Source organism: Trachypithecus francoisi, unplaced genomic scaffold (assembly GCF_009764315.1).
Source record: "Trachypithecus francoisi isolate TF-2019V2 unplaced genomic scaffold, Tfra_2.0 Lachesis_group16, whole genome shotgun sequence".
NCBI lineage: Eukaryota > Metazoa > Chordata > Mammalia > Primates > Cercopithecidae > Trachypithecus > Trachypithecus francoisi.
This window is the reverse complement of record NW_022681461.1, coordinates 91,501,905-91,518,566: the sequence shown is the minus strand read 5'-3', so window position 1 is coordinate 91,518,566 and position 16,662 is coordinate 91,501,905. Positions and strand designations below refer to the sequence as shown.

General features: G+C 39.7%; 1 protein-coding gene across 3 annotated transcripts in view; it reads left to right on the top strand.

The window, feature by feature from the left end:
• The window catches only part of RECK (reversion inducing cysteine rich protein with kazal motifs), an 87,934-nt gene that overhangs the window by 61,384 nt on the left and 9,888 nt on the right, over positions 1-16,662 (top strand). For all 3 annotated transcript variants that reach the window (XM_033238118.1, XM_033238119.1, XM_033238117.1), the window contains 6 exons: positions 3,163-3,375; positions 4,931-5,067; positions 7,969-8,109; positions 10,546-10,734; positions 12,560-12,682; positions 14,727-14,898. In XM_033238118.1, coding sequence (XP_033094009.1) covers positions 3,163-3,375; positions 4,931-5,067; positions 7,969-8,109; positions 10,546-10,734; positions 12,560-12,682; positions 14,727-14,898 — 975 coding nt within the window. The remainder of the gene's footprint in view (positions 1-3,162; positions 3,376-4,930; positions 5,068-7,968; positions 8,110-10,545; positions 10,735-12,559; positions 12,683-14,726; positions 14,899-16,662) is intronic.

Genomic DNA, 16,662 nt, shown 5'->3' with positions numbered 1-16,662 from the left:
AGTTCAAGGCTAGCCTGGCCAACATGGTGAAACCCCATCTCTACTAAAAATATTTTTTAAAAATAGCTTGGTGTGGTGGCAGGCAACAGTAGTCCCAGCTGCTTGGGAGGCTGAGACAGGAGAATCGCTTGAACCCAGGAGATGAAAGTTGCAGTGAGCCAAGATCGTGCCACTGCACTCCAGCCTGGGTGACAGAGCAAGACTCCATCTCAAAAAAAAAAAAGAAGAAGAAAAAATTGTGCAAAAAACTTTCACAGACCCTTTACCAAAGAAGGACATCAAATGGCCATTTAATCAAGTATATGAAAAGATGTTCAACATCACTAATGATCAGGGAAATACAAATTAAAACCACAATGAGCTATCCCTTCACACATGTTAAAATGGCTAGTATCAAAAAGATGGAAGATAACAGTTGTTAGCAAGGATATGGAGAAAAGGGAAGTCTTGGACACTGTTGATGGAAATATGAGTTAGTACAGCCATTATGGGAAATGGTATGGAGGGTCCTCAAAAAATTAAAGATAGAAGGTACCATATGATCCAGCAATTCCACTACTAGGTACATATCTAAAGGAAAGGAAATCAGCGTATTGAATAGATATTTCACTCCCACATTCACTGCAACATTATTTACAATAGCCAAGATATGGAATAAACCTGTATTCATCAATGAATGAATGGATAAAGAATATGTGGTATATATACAGTGTGGAGTCCTATTCAGCCTTTATAAAGAAAAAATCCTGTCTTTTGCAACAATATGAATGAACCTGGAGGACATTAAATAAAATAAGCCAGGCGCAGAAAGACAAATACTGCACGATCTCACTTACATGTGGAATCTAAAAAATCAAACTCATGGAAGCAGAGAATAGAATAGTGGTTACCAGAGGGTGGCTGGAGAGGGTGGTGCAGGAGGAGAGGGAAGAGGGAAGAGGGAGGGGAGAGGATTGGGAAAATGTTAGTCAAAGGACACAAAATTTTATTTAGACAAAAGGAATAAGTTCAAGAGATCTATTATACAACATGGTGACTATAGTTAGCAGTGAGTTATATACTTGAAAGTTGCCAAGACAGTAGATGTTAAATGTTCTCACCACAAAAAAAGATAAGTATGTGAGGTAATGCATATTTTAATTAGCTTAATTTAGCCATTCCACGTGTCATATTTATATATATTATGTTGCACACAATAAATATATAATTTTTGTCCATTAAAAAAGTTTAAAGGAAATAGCCATCTAGTACATTAAAGGGTTCATTATTATTAGTCATGGCAAAATGCAAATTAAAATAGCAATTCAATGCCTCCTCACCCTCACAAGAATGCCTGAAATTAAAAGACTGGTAAGCATATGAAGCATATTGAAGCAAGTGGAATTCTTATAGTATGTTACTACTGGGAGTAGAATATAGTTTAAGGACTTTGGAGCTTTTATTCAGTTTTTTCAAAAGTTAGATCTATGACCTAACAATTTTATCCTGAAGCGTTTACCCAAGAGACATGAAAACATATGTCCAAATAAAGACCTGTCTGGTACCTTTATTCATAATAGCCCGAAAAATGGGGGAGAGAACCCAAAATATCTATCAGGAGAATGAAAGAATATAACATTGTGGTGCATCCAAACAATGGGATAGCAATGGATGAATCTTTTGTTGAGAAAAAAAGCCCAACACAAAATACATTCTTGACACATGAGATCCAAGAATAGGCAAATGTAATCTATGGTGATAAAGATCAGAATATCCTTTCCTCTGCTGGAATCAGGGATTGAGTAGAGGGGGGCACAAGGGTACTTTATAGAGTGATAAAAAATGTTCTAGGCCAGGCCCGGTGGCTCACACCTATAATCCCAGCACTCTGAGAGGCCAAGGTGAGCAGATCGCTTGGGCCCAGGAGTTTGAGACCAGCCTGGGCAACATGGCAATAAAGAAAATACAAAAATTAACCAGGTGTGGTGGTGGGTGCCTGTAGTCCCAGCTACTTGGGAGACTGAGGTGGGAGGATCACCTAAGCCCAGGACGTCAAGGCTGCAGTGAGCTGTGATCATGCCACTGCACTCCAGCCTGGGTGACAAAGTGAGAACCTGTCTCAAAAACAACAACAACAACAAACAAATTTCCAGTGGCTGTACAACATGTGATACAGTAACAGATTGAATGCAGAAGCAGGTATGAAAATCCACCTGAGTTCTATTAAGCCAGACATTACAGAGATTTGCAAAACTAAAACAGTGCTATGCTTCTCGCTAATGTTTACTTTGGAAAAGAGTTATTTTTCATAAAAATGATACTTATATTAACATGTAATGGGTTTGTTATAATTTTAAATAACTTGATAACTACTTTAAAATTTGCTTAAATTTTTTTCAAGATGGGGTATTGCCATATTGCCCAGGCTGGCCTCGAATTCCTGGGCTCTCCTGCCTCAGCCTCCTGAGTAGCTGGAACTAGAGGCATGCCATCACACCAGCTAATTTTTTTTTTTTTAAGTAGAGATGAAATCTTGCTATGTTGCCCAGACTGATCTCAAACTCCTGAGCTCAACCTATCTTCCTGCCTTGGCCTCGCAAAGTGCTAGGATTGCGGGTGTGAGCCACTGTACCTAGCCTAGAATAGGCAAAATTAATGTATGGTGATATAAGTATAAATAGTTATGGCCTCTAAGTTACAGTCAGCAGGGAGGCATTAAGTCAACAGTGGCACAAGGGAACTGGCTGAAATGTTGGATGTGTTCCTTAATTGATTTAGATGTGCTTATGGATGTACACATTTGTCAAAGCACATCAAGCTGTACCCATAAAATCAGTGCATTTAGTTTTTGTAATTATGTCACCATTTTAAAAAGTTGGCCTCATAATATTTATTTTATGAAATGAAATGGGACAGTCTGGGGATAATAGTCCTCTTCGGAGCATTGTGAAGTTTTAACCTGCCTCACAAGAATCTGTTAAAAAGAAAACATGCAATGAGAGTTTAATGCTAGTGTCTACACTGAATCTTCATACAGTCGAAGCTGATATCCCTTCATGGGTTGTATGTGCTTTCTTAAAAAAACCAGATTTTTATGATGCATTAGTATGTCAGGATTTTACTCATTGCTTCTCTCTAGAAAATAATTGCCTCTTGATTCTTTCTGGACTTTTTTCTCTTTAGGCCAACAGAACTTTTCAGGAGTTGTAATGCACAGTCAGATCAAGGAGCCATGAATGATATGAAGTTGTGGGAGAAAGGAAGCATCAAGATGCCATTTATCAATATACCTGTTCTCGATATTAAAAAGTGCCAGCCAGAGATGTGGAAAGCAATAGCTTGTTCACTGCAGATTAAACCTTGTCATAGTAAATCCCGGGGAAGTATTATTTGCAAGTAAGTTTCTTTCATCCTAATGATTCTCCAGCTTTAGTTCAGACCCTCCATGATCTCTAGCCAGAGCCTCTCCATAGAATTTTCTCTCTCACCACTTCCTTTGCCTGTCACCCCCGTAAGTCAAATGGTTTCCCACTTTTTCCTCCTCTAGTTGAAATACTGCTCCCCTGATCACCACCTGCTGGCTGTCCTTGTCTCCTCTGAAATACCAGACATTCCCATAGAATCTTCCCAGATTTCTCCAGCTAAAAATAATTTATCCTTACTACAGATTCCTATAGACCTTTATTTGTACTTCTCTTATGGAACTTCGTTCATGAAACATTTATTAAATGCCTCTGATGCACAATTCTATTTTTATATGTTAATTTCTGTACTTGTCTTATATTCTGTTAGACTTTGCTCTGTTTTTTTTTTTTTTTTTTTGAGATGGAGTCTCACTCTGTCTCCAGGCTAGAGTGCAGTGGCATGATCTCAGCTCACTGCAACCCCCACCTCCCAGATTCAAGCAATTCTCCTGCCTCAGCCTCCCAAGTAGCTGGGACTTACACGCCCAGCTAATGTTTGTATTCTTAGTAGAGATGGGGTTTTACCATGCTGGCCAGGATGGTCTCGATCTCTTGACCTCGTGATCCACCTGCTTCGGCCTCCCTAAGTGCTGGGATTACAGGCGTGAGCCACTGCACCCAGCCAACTTTGCTCTTCTTAAGGAGCTTATTTTGCTTAGGAAATCTAGGATCAAGTAAAGATGGGAGCTGCTATAGTGGGTGAAACCAAAAGCATTTAACACATAGTAATCTGCCCATGGTTCCTCACACATCTTTTTTTCCAAAAGTTTTCCAAAACCAAGTTAACATCCAGTCCCTCAGCTGTTGGTATGTGGCTCAGTGCTGCTGCATACCTCAACAATTTCAACCTTAAACAGAGTCCAGTCTATTCTCTGACTTGGCTTGAGGATAACCTGATGGGGAAATACTGAGGTATAACAATTAGATGACAAGCAAGAGGCAACAAGAGGGGAATATGTAGACTCTTAGCACAGAAAACTTGTAGGAATCAAATCCCTATTGAAGACTAAGAACATTTTAAAGTAAGTGGACTTTCCGGTTGTTATAGGCCAGAGGCTAATGTTGATAACTAAAAAGAGACTTAGATAAGGAAGGGAAGGAGAAAAGAGGCAAGCAAGCAAACAAGCAAGCATAAGGTCCTAGAAGTGAGGATATATGATTTTTGCAGAGAGTAAATCAGACTAGCTTCGTTTAATTTCCTTTCAAAGATATTGAAAAGCCATATTGCTGGTAGTAACAGTACGAAGAAGTATACAATTTGAGTAAGGGCTTTGGTCTCAGACAACAGAAAGTTAGGGATGCTTTGAATTTATTATTCAACCTGAGCTGTACTGTGACTCCTGTTCTCTTTTGCCATACTTAACCAATTATGAAACATGTTAAGTTATGACAACTCACTTTCTGGAAAGCTTCAGAAAAAAGTGATGCTGACTAGACAACATGAGGAGGTTCCTCAAGCTCTAAATTTATGTGCATTTTTTTTCAAGATCAGATTGTGTGGAGATTCTTAAAAAATGTGGAGATCAGAACAAATTCCCTGAAGACCACACAGCTGAAAGTATTTGTGAGCTTCTGTCACCTACAGATGATCTGAAGAATTGTATACCTTTGGATACATACCTTAGTAAGTACTTTTTTGTATGTGTGTTTTTAGATTTCAAATACTTCTCTCTTCCAACTATTTGTTTTACTATTTGTTTTGGATGAGCATTTATCTGTTGAGGACATGGGGTTCAGTGATACCATCTCAATCACAGACTCTTGTTTGCTTGGACTTTTTGGCCCAGGAAAGAACTGTTGTCTTAAAACATGTAAGCAGAAGTGATTCTATCAGTCTGAGGAGGTATGAACTGTTGTCAGTCAGGAATTCTAAGCAGTGACTCAGGGGGCCAGCATTCTCAGATAACCAGCTCCATATCATGCTGACTTTTCACCATATTAACGACTAGAAAGTGGAATTTCCCCCCAGAGACTATCAGCTTTTTGTTATCAGAGTATCATGGATAAGAGCCAGGAATTGGCTTGGACTTACTCACCCAACAGGGTATAAAAAACGATAGTCTAGGCCAGGCACGGTGGCTTAAGCCTGTAATCCCAGCACTTTGGGAGGCTGAGGCGGGCGGATCACGAGGTCAGAAGATTGAGACCATCCTGGCTAACATGGTGAAACGCCATCTCTACTAAAAATGCAAAAAAAATTAGCCGGGCGTGGTGGTGGGCGTGGTGGTGGGCGCCCGTAGTCCAGTTACTCGGGAGGCTGAGGCAGGAGAATGTCGTGAACCTGGGAGGCAGAGCTTGCAGTGAGTGGAGATCGCACCACTGCACTCCAGCCTAGGTGACAGAGCAAGACTCCGTCTAGAGAAAAAAAAAAACAAAGATAGTTTAGCTTAATATGTAAAAATGGAACTTATCTCACTGCTTCAGTTTTTCTCTGCCAAGTACTCCTGCCAAGAGCTAGAAGAGCGTGTTGCTATCTCATTGAGGGATCCGGGAGCTGGAGCTCAGCTTCTTGGCAGTGAGACAAATACATGGTGGAAACCAGGGGATGACAAGTAGAACTCCTACTCACTCAGTAGTTAAGATAAGGGAGGTGTTCAGGCTGCCACCAGGGGGCATCTGTGCCATGAGCTGGCTACAGAGGCAGACAGTGAAGTCAGCTCCTACTTACTTTGTTTTCCTGTGTTAGATAGGATTAACAAAAAACAGAACAAATAGAAGTAAAAGAAAGCCCAGAAACAAATAGTCTAGGGCTTCATCATCAGGAATCCAGGCTCCTTTTATCCTTCTCCACCATCCTTAGCATTTAGCTTCCATCATCAAGATTACTTCATGTACTTTGTCATCACAACATGGCTACTAGAGTTCTGGCCACCATATTCTAGTTCCAGATGGTAAAAAGAAAGGGAGAGAGCAAACAACTTCTCCCTAGTCACACTGTCTACCCCTAGTTGTAAAGAAAACTGAGAAAGATTATTTTTTTAGCTGTGGGCCCATTGCCGCCCTAAGTAAAATTGGAGATCTTTTAGTAATCAGGGAGAGAAAAGTATGTGCTAGATTTGTAGCTGATAGTATTTGCCATATTTTCTCAAGACCAACAAAGTGTGTCCCTTAAACTTTGTGACCAATATAGCAAAAAAGAGAGCATTAGACTGGAACTTAGACCTTTGTGACTTTGAGCAGATCACTTCTTTGAGCCTCGGCTTCCCTATTTATGAAATAATTAGGCAAAATGAGATGAACTCCAAGGGGCCTTATACCTCTGTTAGTCATAGAGTATGAGTCTGGCCTAAAATCAAGTAAGCAACACTTATTGTATTTATAATTCTAGATTCTATTACAGCAGGAAAATATTTGTGTAGAAGGAAACTGTATCAATGGGAGGAAAATTAAATATCTGTTTAAATATCATACATAATTTATATCAAGTGAGACTCTTCCTTGGCCATGATTTCTGAAGTTAAATATAATCATGGTTTGGAGTCCATACATATTACCATAATAAATTCTCATTTATGATAAAACACGCTAAATTATCCCTCTTAGATACCTTATTTGATTACCCTATCCAAAATATACCTATCACTTTCTATCCCCTGACACTACTTATTGCTTATAATTTTCTGATTTAATTATTTGTTTATATATACACATATACATACATAGCATATATATGTGTGTGTGTGTGTGTGTGTGTGTATATATATATATATATTTTTTTTTTTTTTTTTTTTTTGAGATGGAGTCTCACTCTGTTGCCCAGGCTGTTGTGCAGTAGAGCAATCTCAGCTCATTGCAGCCTCTGCTTCCCGGGTTCAGGCCATTCTCCTCCCTTAGCCTTCTGACTAGCTGGCACATGCCACCACGCCCAGCTGAATTTGGGTTTTTTGTTTTGTTTTTTTGGATTTTTTTTTAAGAGAGTCCCATTCTGTCTCCCAAGCTGGAGTGCAGTGATGTGATCTCGGCCCACTGCAACATCTGCCTCCTGGGTTCAAGCGATTCTCCTGTCTCAGCCTCCTGAGTAGCTAGGATTACAGGCACCTGCTACCACGCCCAGCTAATTTTTATATTTTAGTAGAGACGGGGTTTCACCATGTTGGCCAGGCTGGTCTCAAACTCCTGGCCTCCGGTTATCCACCCGCCTCAGCCCCCAAAGTGCTGGGATTACAGGCGTGAGCCACTGTGCCTGGCTCATACATAGTATATTTATTGTCTGTTTCTCTACTAGATGTAAACTCTATGTTAGAGACTTGTCTATTTTGTTCATCACTGTATCTCCAGCACCTAGAACCTTACCTGGAATATTGTAGATCCCAATAAATTTAAAAAAAAAAAATGAATGAACGTATGTTTATGCTAAATTTATCATTTCACAAATGAAAGAATCTCGGTGTTTTAATAGCTTGGTAGAATCAGGCCTTTATGCTCATGAGCTCTTCGTTTATTCTAGCCATAATTAATTCAGATAATTTACAATTCTCTCTTACTCTTTTAGGTTGGTTAAACTAATCTGTTTTGGTTTTTTCAGGGCCAAGTACTTTAGGTAACATTGTAGAAGAAGTAACTCATCCCTGTAACCCAAATCCTTGCCCTGCCAATGAGCTCTGTGAAGTAAACCGAAAAGGATGTCCATCTGGAGATCCCTGTCTTCCATACTCTTGTGTTCAAGGTAAGAGGTAGGTGGGTGTGAGAAGAGGATGGATAGGTGCTGCTAGTGTTTTTTTATAGGAGCTATCTTTCTTTTTTTCAATCCTGCTCCTTCTGTAATATAGGGGTTATCTTTGGAGTGAGATTATAAGTGACTTCATATTCTATATTATGTTTTTCTATAATTGAGATTTTCTCATTAAACATTATGGATGTAAGCAGAAAAAGACAGACACTTGTAATTTTCAGTTGTTATTTAAATTGTAAACTAATAATAACAGTCTAAACTTCACTCTTATAATGAGTTGCAGGGTTCTAGACTATGAAAGAAAAGAAGCTCAGACCAGCTTTTTGTACTTTCTCTTCTATGTGGTAATGTTTGAAAAAATATACTCTATGCTGTTCATGTTTTTTCTTTTCTTTGTTTTAGTACATAGAGAAATAGCATATTCAATAGAATGTATAGCTATCTTCATAAAGATTAATGTTATGTTGAAATGTTTATAACTTTAAGGCTGAAGGATTTTTATCCCATGGAATTTTGATAGTCTTTATCTTTCTGTCAATCCCTTTAAAATATAGTTGTTGCAACATTTTGCTTATTTTTTTCTATTTCCCAGTTGAGAATGTTTCTTTATCATGTTAGAATCAAGATTTTTTTAAAAGTTGTTTTTTTTTTTTTTTTTGAGACAGAGTTTCGCTCTTGTTACCCAGGCTAGAGTGTAATGGCGCTATCTCGGCTCACTGCAACCTCCACCTCCTGAACTGAAGCAATTCTCCTGCCTCAGCCTCCCAAGTAGCTGGGATTACAGGCACCCACCACCATGCCCAGCTAATTTTTGCATTTTTAGTAGAGACAAGGTTTCACCATGTTGTCCAGGCTAGTTTTGAACTCCTGACCTCAGGTGATCTACCCACCTCAGCATCCCAAAGTGCTGGGATTACGGCATGAGCCACCGCACCCGGCCTTGAAATATTTTTAAAGTAAAATAAAGCAAAAGAAGAAATAAGCATGATGTCTGAAAGGATCATCTATAATATATATGTAATACTGTAATATATCGGCTATAGAGCCGTAATAAATCTTGTCAAAATAGGAAATGTTGGACTGTTTTAAATTTCAAGATAGTATTTTCTGTCCATTTACCCTTACATTATAAGTTGGTCAGTATTTTCTTTGGCAAGAAAATAAGATATAGTTACTTAAAATGGTGACATCTGTATTTCATATTATTTAAATATAGAATTCAATTCAGGGGTGGGGCACTGTGGCTTATGCCTGTAATCCCAGCACTTTGGGAGGCTGACGCAGACAGACCATGAGGTCAGGAGATGGAGACCATCCTGGCTAACACGGTAAAACCCTGTATCTACTAATAATACAAAAAAATTAGCCGGGTGTGGTGGCGGGCACCTATAGTCCCAGCTACTTGGGAGGCTGAGGCAGGAGAATGGCATGAACCTGGGAGGTGTAGCTTGCAGTGAGCCAAGATTGTGCCACTGCGCTCCAGCCTGGGTGACAGAGTGAGACTCCATCTCAAAAAAAAAGAAAAAAGTAAAAAAGAATTCAATTCAAAATCCTCTTGTTTCATTAAACTCAGAAAACCCATCATATAATAAGATAGAAAACGGGCTTTCCATAAGCCCACCCAAATATTCAGTTTTTCCTTGAATTTAAGGTATACTTATTTTCCATCACTAAAAGTTTTTCTGAACAATATTATTCTAAAAATACTGGCCAGCTGCGGTGGCTCATGTCTGTAATCCCAGCACTTTGGGAGGCTGAGGTAGGTGGATCATGAGGTCAGGAGTTTGAGACCAGCCTGGCCAGTATGGTGTAACCCTGTCTCTACTACAAATACAAAAATTATTCAGGTACAAAAATTAGCCAGGTGTGGTGGCGCACGCCTGTATTCCCAGCTGCTCGGGAGGCTGAGGCAGAAGAATCACTTGAACCCGAGAGGCAGAAGTTGCACTGAGCCAAGATTGTGCCAGTGCACTCCAGCCTGGGCAACAGAGCAAGACTCCATCCAAAAAAAAAAAAAATATGTATATATATATATATATATACACACACACATATATATATATACATATATATATATATATAGTTAGTTTCCCTATTCCATTTTTAAAAATATCTGTGATTTTAAAATATTTTTTACTAGCCCCCAAAAGTAAAAAGTTACATATCTTACAGCACTTTTATTCTGAATGATAGGTGACTTTGGGGTACAGATCTGTAATCACCACCATCCTCCAGAATATGGAATTTTCATTTGAGAGGTATGCTTTTGGACAATGAACCAAAGCAAATCCTTAATTTGATGAAAGTTATATTATATAATCTTTAATAGTGATTTAGTACCTATAAGACTTTTGTCAAGTGTATATCTAATGTTATAAAACAATGTCATAAAACAGTACCATCTCTCTCAGCTAATTTTTGTTTGTACAGGTTGCAAACTGGGAGAAGCTTCTGATTTCATTGTCCGTCAAGGGACACTAATCCAGGTGCCATCATCTGCAGGGGAAGTTGGTTGTTATAAAATCTGTTCATGTGGACAAAGTGGACTCTTAGAAAACTGTATGGAAATGCACTGTATAGACCTCCAGAAGTCTTGTATTGTTGGAGGAAAAAGAAAAAGTGAGTCTTAAGCTCTGTTTTGTTTTTAATATGAGATTAGTTATTTTTACTTTGTAGGAAGAATATTGGATAGATTCTGACCAAAGAGTAAGGGCTGCATATCAGATACTCCAGGGCAGTATTTTTCAAACTATACAGAGCACTAGGACTTCTAAGGAAGTCTTTAGAAGTCTTTTCAAGAAGGGGCTAATGGCTAATAATAATTAATATTTATTGAATTCTAATCATGTGCTAAACACAAAGCTAAGTCTTGCCTTACATTATCTCATTAAATCCTCCAAGTTACACTTTGATATAGGCAATAATACCTGTATTACCCTTACTGCATAGATGAGGAAACTGATGCTTAAAGAGGTCACCCAGCTAGTAAATGACCAAAGCTGGATTCTGCTCCAGGTCTAGTTGACTCCAGATCCCTTACCCTTTACAGGCAAGGACACAGGTAATCTTCCCCCAACCCTTTCCTCAGGCATACCCCACCCCACCCTCACTTCACCAGAAATGAAACTCAGATTTTGACATCATGGAAGGCAAGTGGGTATAGGCACTACACTATTACCGGTTTGGGAAAAAAGTACATTAAAAAGTACTTTGACCTTTCATTTTGGGAAAAAAGTACATTAAAAAGTACTTTGACCACCTTCCCTAAAAATCTTAGACTCCACTGCTTCCTTAACCATCTTTTACTTGTAGCCCCAACAGCTGTTCGTGTCAATATATGATTTCAAACAATTGTGAGAAAACACCACTTTTGAGGATCTGTTCCCTCCCCACAAGCTCACTCTGCTACCCCATTTCTACTCCCATCCCCTATCCCTTCAACCATAGTAGTTCAGCTTTTATATGCTATTTGGTTTACTCTTCTGTGTGAGATTTGATTAAAAAGAAGAGTGTTCTTGGTTAAAATTAGCTCTCAAATTTCTGCCTTAGACCAAGTCAGGTGTTTATCTCTTAATCCATATTCTGCTCAACTAAACTATAAAGGTAGGTACTTTGTATAACAGAAAATATCAGGACAGATTCATTCCTTCTGTAACATTTCACTGACTAAATACCTATTACAAAAGAGCGTACTAGTGCCTTATGGAGCTGAAACCAGGATGAGGGATGAGATCTTGCTTTACGTGTTAAGATGAGAGAATTTGAGCCAAAAAAAGTTGCAGACCAAGTGCTCTTCTGGGAGCTGGGCATTCCTGCTAGGGCGTCAGAAGAGTCTTTGATCCAAAGATGGCATCAGGTCTGGCCCTGAAGATACGAGCTTGCAAAGCAGAAGGGGCAGCCAGAAACATTCTTAGAGGATAGGGAGCAGCCTGGTAAGACCAGCACTTCAGGGGCTTGGAGAAATACACTAGGAGGCAAGTATGAAAATACAAATACCACAGATTTTACTCTAGTTGGTACATTCAGAAGTCATCTTTCAAGAATGTTTGGCTGGGCACAGTGGCTCAGGCTTGTTATCCCAGAACTTTGGTAGGCCGAGGCAGGCAGATGGCATGAACCTAGGCGTTCAAGACCAGCGTGGACAACATAGTGAAACCCTGTCTCTACAAAAAATATGAAAAACATCCAGATGTGGTGGTGTACACCTATAGTCCCAGCTACTTGGGAAGCTGAGGTGGAAGGATCACCTGAGCCTGGGAAGCAGAGGTTGCAGTGAGCTGGGATCACGCCAGTGCACTCCAGCCTGGGCTATAGAATAAGACCCTGTCTCAAAAAAAAAAAAAGGAATTTCCATTTTAAAACTTGTTGAACTATTAAAATTGTAATATGTGCTCAATTTCTCAATGCGTGATATAGATCAACATTTTCTTTCTCTTTCTGTCAGGTCATGGAACATCCTTTAGTATTGACTGCAATGTCTGTTCTTGTTTTGCTGGCAATTTGGTGTGTTCTACCCGCCTTTGCCTCAGTGAGCACAGTTCAGAAGATGACCATCGTACCTTCACAGGTGACTGTGATCGTCCGGAGTCTGTCCTCAGGGGCCATCATTTGTTTGCACACATTTTTCCCTTCAAGGCAGCTTCTCCAGTCTTAACTGCAAGTGTACCCAATAAAATCAATACAGAATCTAAGGGCAAGATGCTTTTCCTCCCTGGATCTTAGTTTCTTCCTCTGTAAATTGAAGGTGTTATACTAAATGGTGTCTTAGGGCCCTTAGCACTAATGTTCTGGAATTCCATGAGTCAAAAAGAACAGAGCCAGTGATTGGAATGGGTTTAATTAAATTGAACTTTTCTACCTGGTAAAATACCCCATTTACCCCTACCGCTATGATCTAAAATGTCCATGCATGTTCTCAGTTTGTTTCTCAGCACCTTCTTCCTCAGCCTACCTTAGCTTACTTCTTCCTCTAGACTCCCACAAACAATAATATCCCAGAATATTACTTTCTTGACTTTCCTGTGCTTTGCTGCTCTTATTATTCTTACACCAACATAAGTAAGTGAAAAGGCTAGTGAGATGGGATGCTTTCCTCCTGTGAAGCTATTGTTGCCAATAGCAACAGCACAGTCTGCTGGTTTATCTTGATATCTGCTTTTTCCTAGATCTAAAATACCTTTGGTTGTGGGTTAAAAGTTACTAGGTAGTTGCCTTTGCCCCCATTTCATGCTGCTGCAGTGGCAACTTGATTCTTCTTTCCCCAGAATTAGTATTACATGCGGAGAGGGGTGGGGGCTGGGTGGAGGAGAAGTGGAGGAGAGGAGAGTAAGGATTTACCAACCTTGTACTTCCAGCCCATTGGAAATAAAAAGGGGATCAGAAATAAGAAGTGAATGGCAGACTGGTGAGGAAGTAGAGGTAGGACGAACTCTACCCCAGCCTTCACTGCTTTATTATCATCATCCTTTATTATTAACCTTTGCCTTGCTCAAGTGAGGACTATTCATTCTGCTTAGAGAAACCATAGAGGGATGTGGGGATAAAGAATAAGCAAATGATTTACAAGGAAGACTTTTTTAATTTTTTTGTTAATGTCTAAATGTTTTTAGAAGTTGAGCTTTACAACTAGCAAGACCCCTGTTTCCTATAGTGTGTGGCCCATGGTGTCCTGGGATAAATTAAGTCAATGACTGTTGATCTAACAGACTAAGGAAATTTTACTGACCCATAACTGTGCCACATTTCTTGGGACCCAGTGTCCCACTCCAAATGTGACTCAGAGAAAGATGTTCATAACAATTTGTAAGTCTTAAAATTACAATAATTTTCTAAGTTACCATCTTGGACATGAGAGTGGAAGGAACATACAACCTTCATTCTTTCTTTTTTTTTTTTTTTTTTTCTAAGAAGGAGCTTTCCTCTTGTTGCCCAGGCTGGAGTGCAATGGCATGATCTCGGCTCACTGCAACCTCCGCCTCCTCAGTTCAAGTGATTCTCCTACGTCAGCCTCCTAAGTAGCTAGAATTACAGGCGTGCACCACCACACCCTTCTAATTTTGTATTTTTAGTAGAGACAGCGTTTCTCCATGTTGGTCAGGCTGGTCTCGAACTCCCGACCTCAGGTGATCCACCCACCTCAGCCTCCCAAAGTGCTGGGATTACAGGTGTGAGCCACTGTGCCCAGCCCACTCTTTCTTATGCTTGATATGAGCCTTTAACATTCAAGAAATACCCACACCAGACTTCAGACATCTAAATTCTAGATTTTATATGCCAAATTGGGAGAAACAGTCTTTACTTTCCCTACCTCTAGCCTTGTTAATAGGGGTCTCTATCTGGGATCAAGGTCTAGAAGCCCTCAACTAGCTGGCAATAAAAGGGATAAAGGAAAGCCATCTTGCAGACAAGCTATTCAGAGCATTGCTGCCTTTAAAAACACTGTCAGAGATACGAGAGATTTTTCCTGACTTAATTTACAATTCTATTTTAACATGAGACCTTCACATGATTGCTCATGGTTTGCCTTAACAAGGAAATACAAGGGGAAGGGAACATATAAGGGGAGGGGAAATACACACATACATATTTTTGAGGCTGTTTCCTCTCCTCAGGTCTGCCCTGTAACTGTGCAGATCAGTTTGTCCCCGTATGTGGGCAGAATGGGCGCACTTACCCCAGTGCCTGCATTGCTCGCTGTGTGGGCCTCCAAGACCATCAGTTTGAGTTTGGATCATGCATGTCAAAGGATCCATGTAATCCTAATCCCTGCCAAAAAAACCAAAGGTAAGTCAAATGGCTTCTTATTTTATTCAACTGAAGACTAGTACTTACAAAGCATCTACCATATACCAGACAGTGAAAACCCAAAGGTAAATTAAGAAATTGTCTCTGCCCTGAAGAGTTTGGAGTCTGGAGGGAAAGAGAGCCATGTAAAGCTGCTTGATAAGGTGCTGCTCTCGGGAGCCCAGAAGTAGGGCAGTTAATGCAGCCTGGGCAAGGCTCTGGCGGAGCCTCTAGAGATTGTGATACCTAGCTGAATCTAGAAAGATGAGTAAGAGATTGTAGGCAAGGTTTGCAGTAGAGAAAAGGTGGTGGTGGTGAAGGCAGACTAACAAGAGTCGTGGCTGCTGGAAATGTTATCTCCATAACATTGTTGTCTCCATGTTATCTCCATAGCATGGTGTCTGTTGGGCACTAAAGCAGTTCTGTAAGACTGAAACAGAAAATGTAACATAAGGAGAAGTAGCAGAAGAGATGAGAGGAAAGGGTGTATTTTTATTAGTAGCTGTCACCTGATAGTCAAGGGAAATTTTCTTCTAGTTATATGCATCCGTTTTAGAAGTTGGACATGAGAAATCTCTGGAAGTGCAACTTCACTACTATTTGAAAGTATTTGTTTTGAGCTCCTTTCTCTACTGTTTCCTCACTTGAGCTCAGAAGACAGTTGTCTCAGCCTTAATGATGGATTTCTGCATGTGGCAGCCACCAGGGCAGGCGTCTTGCTGACCCTTAGGTTACAGCCTTCTGGAAGCAGAGTATTTACTGGCTTACCTGAATGACCTGAACAGTACACATTCCAATGCCACAGCGCTTTCCTAAGCAATTGCTGCTTCTCCATCCTGAAAACCCTGGTGTAATATGGAAGGAGGGGGAGACTTTCTCATGTGTTAAAAGAAATGGCAAAGAATTAGTCATCCATCTGCCAAAGTTTATACAATGAAACTAATCCAAGAAAGTTTCTATGGAAAGAAGATAGGATGCAATGCATAAGAAATAAGCTGAAAGAATAATACAGGTTGTGTTGGGAGGTAGAATTGAGGATTGTTTTCATATTTGTTCATTGTTTTCTCCATTGGCTAGCCTTTCTGAATAAAGTTGTCCTGCTTTTATAATAAAACAATAAAAATAAATGTCAAAGTGGGAAGGCCTTCCTGAGTATATACAAGATTGAAAAATTAGCTACATGAACCTCAAAATTTTCTGCATGGTAACAGACAAATGACACACTGGAAGGAATAGCGCAGAGAAAGCACTGATGTCCTTGTAATATAAAGAGCTCCTGCAAATCAATTTGAGAAAGATCAACCTAATATCAAAATGGACAGAGATCAATAACCTAATAGAAAAATGGACCAAGGATATAAACATAAAAAAAGAAATCCAAATGGTTCTTAAACATTTGAAAAGGTACTTTTATTTGTTAGGGTAAGTAATTCTAGCAACTGTATACAAATTCCAAAATACCAATAATTTCACAGAGTAGATAATTACATAGAGCCCATTTGTTTATTCAGCAGGCGGCTTTCCATGTGGTCATTCAGAGACATGGGATCCTTCCATATAGTGACTCTGTCTTCTCCTACAGCCTCACAGTCCTCTTCTGGGTCTTCTGCATTTGGGCAGCAGATAAGAGAAGGGGGATAGTGGGGATTGCTCTTAAGAAGCTTTAATAGGCCACATCTAAAAGTAACATTCATCACTACTTCCAGCCACATTCCATTGTCTAGAACTCAATCTGTTGGCCATAATGAATTCCAGGGAGACTGG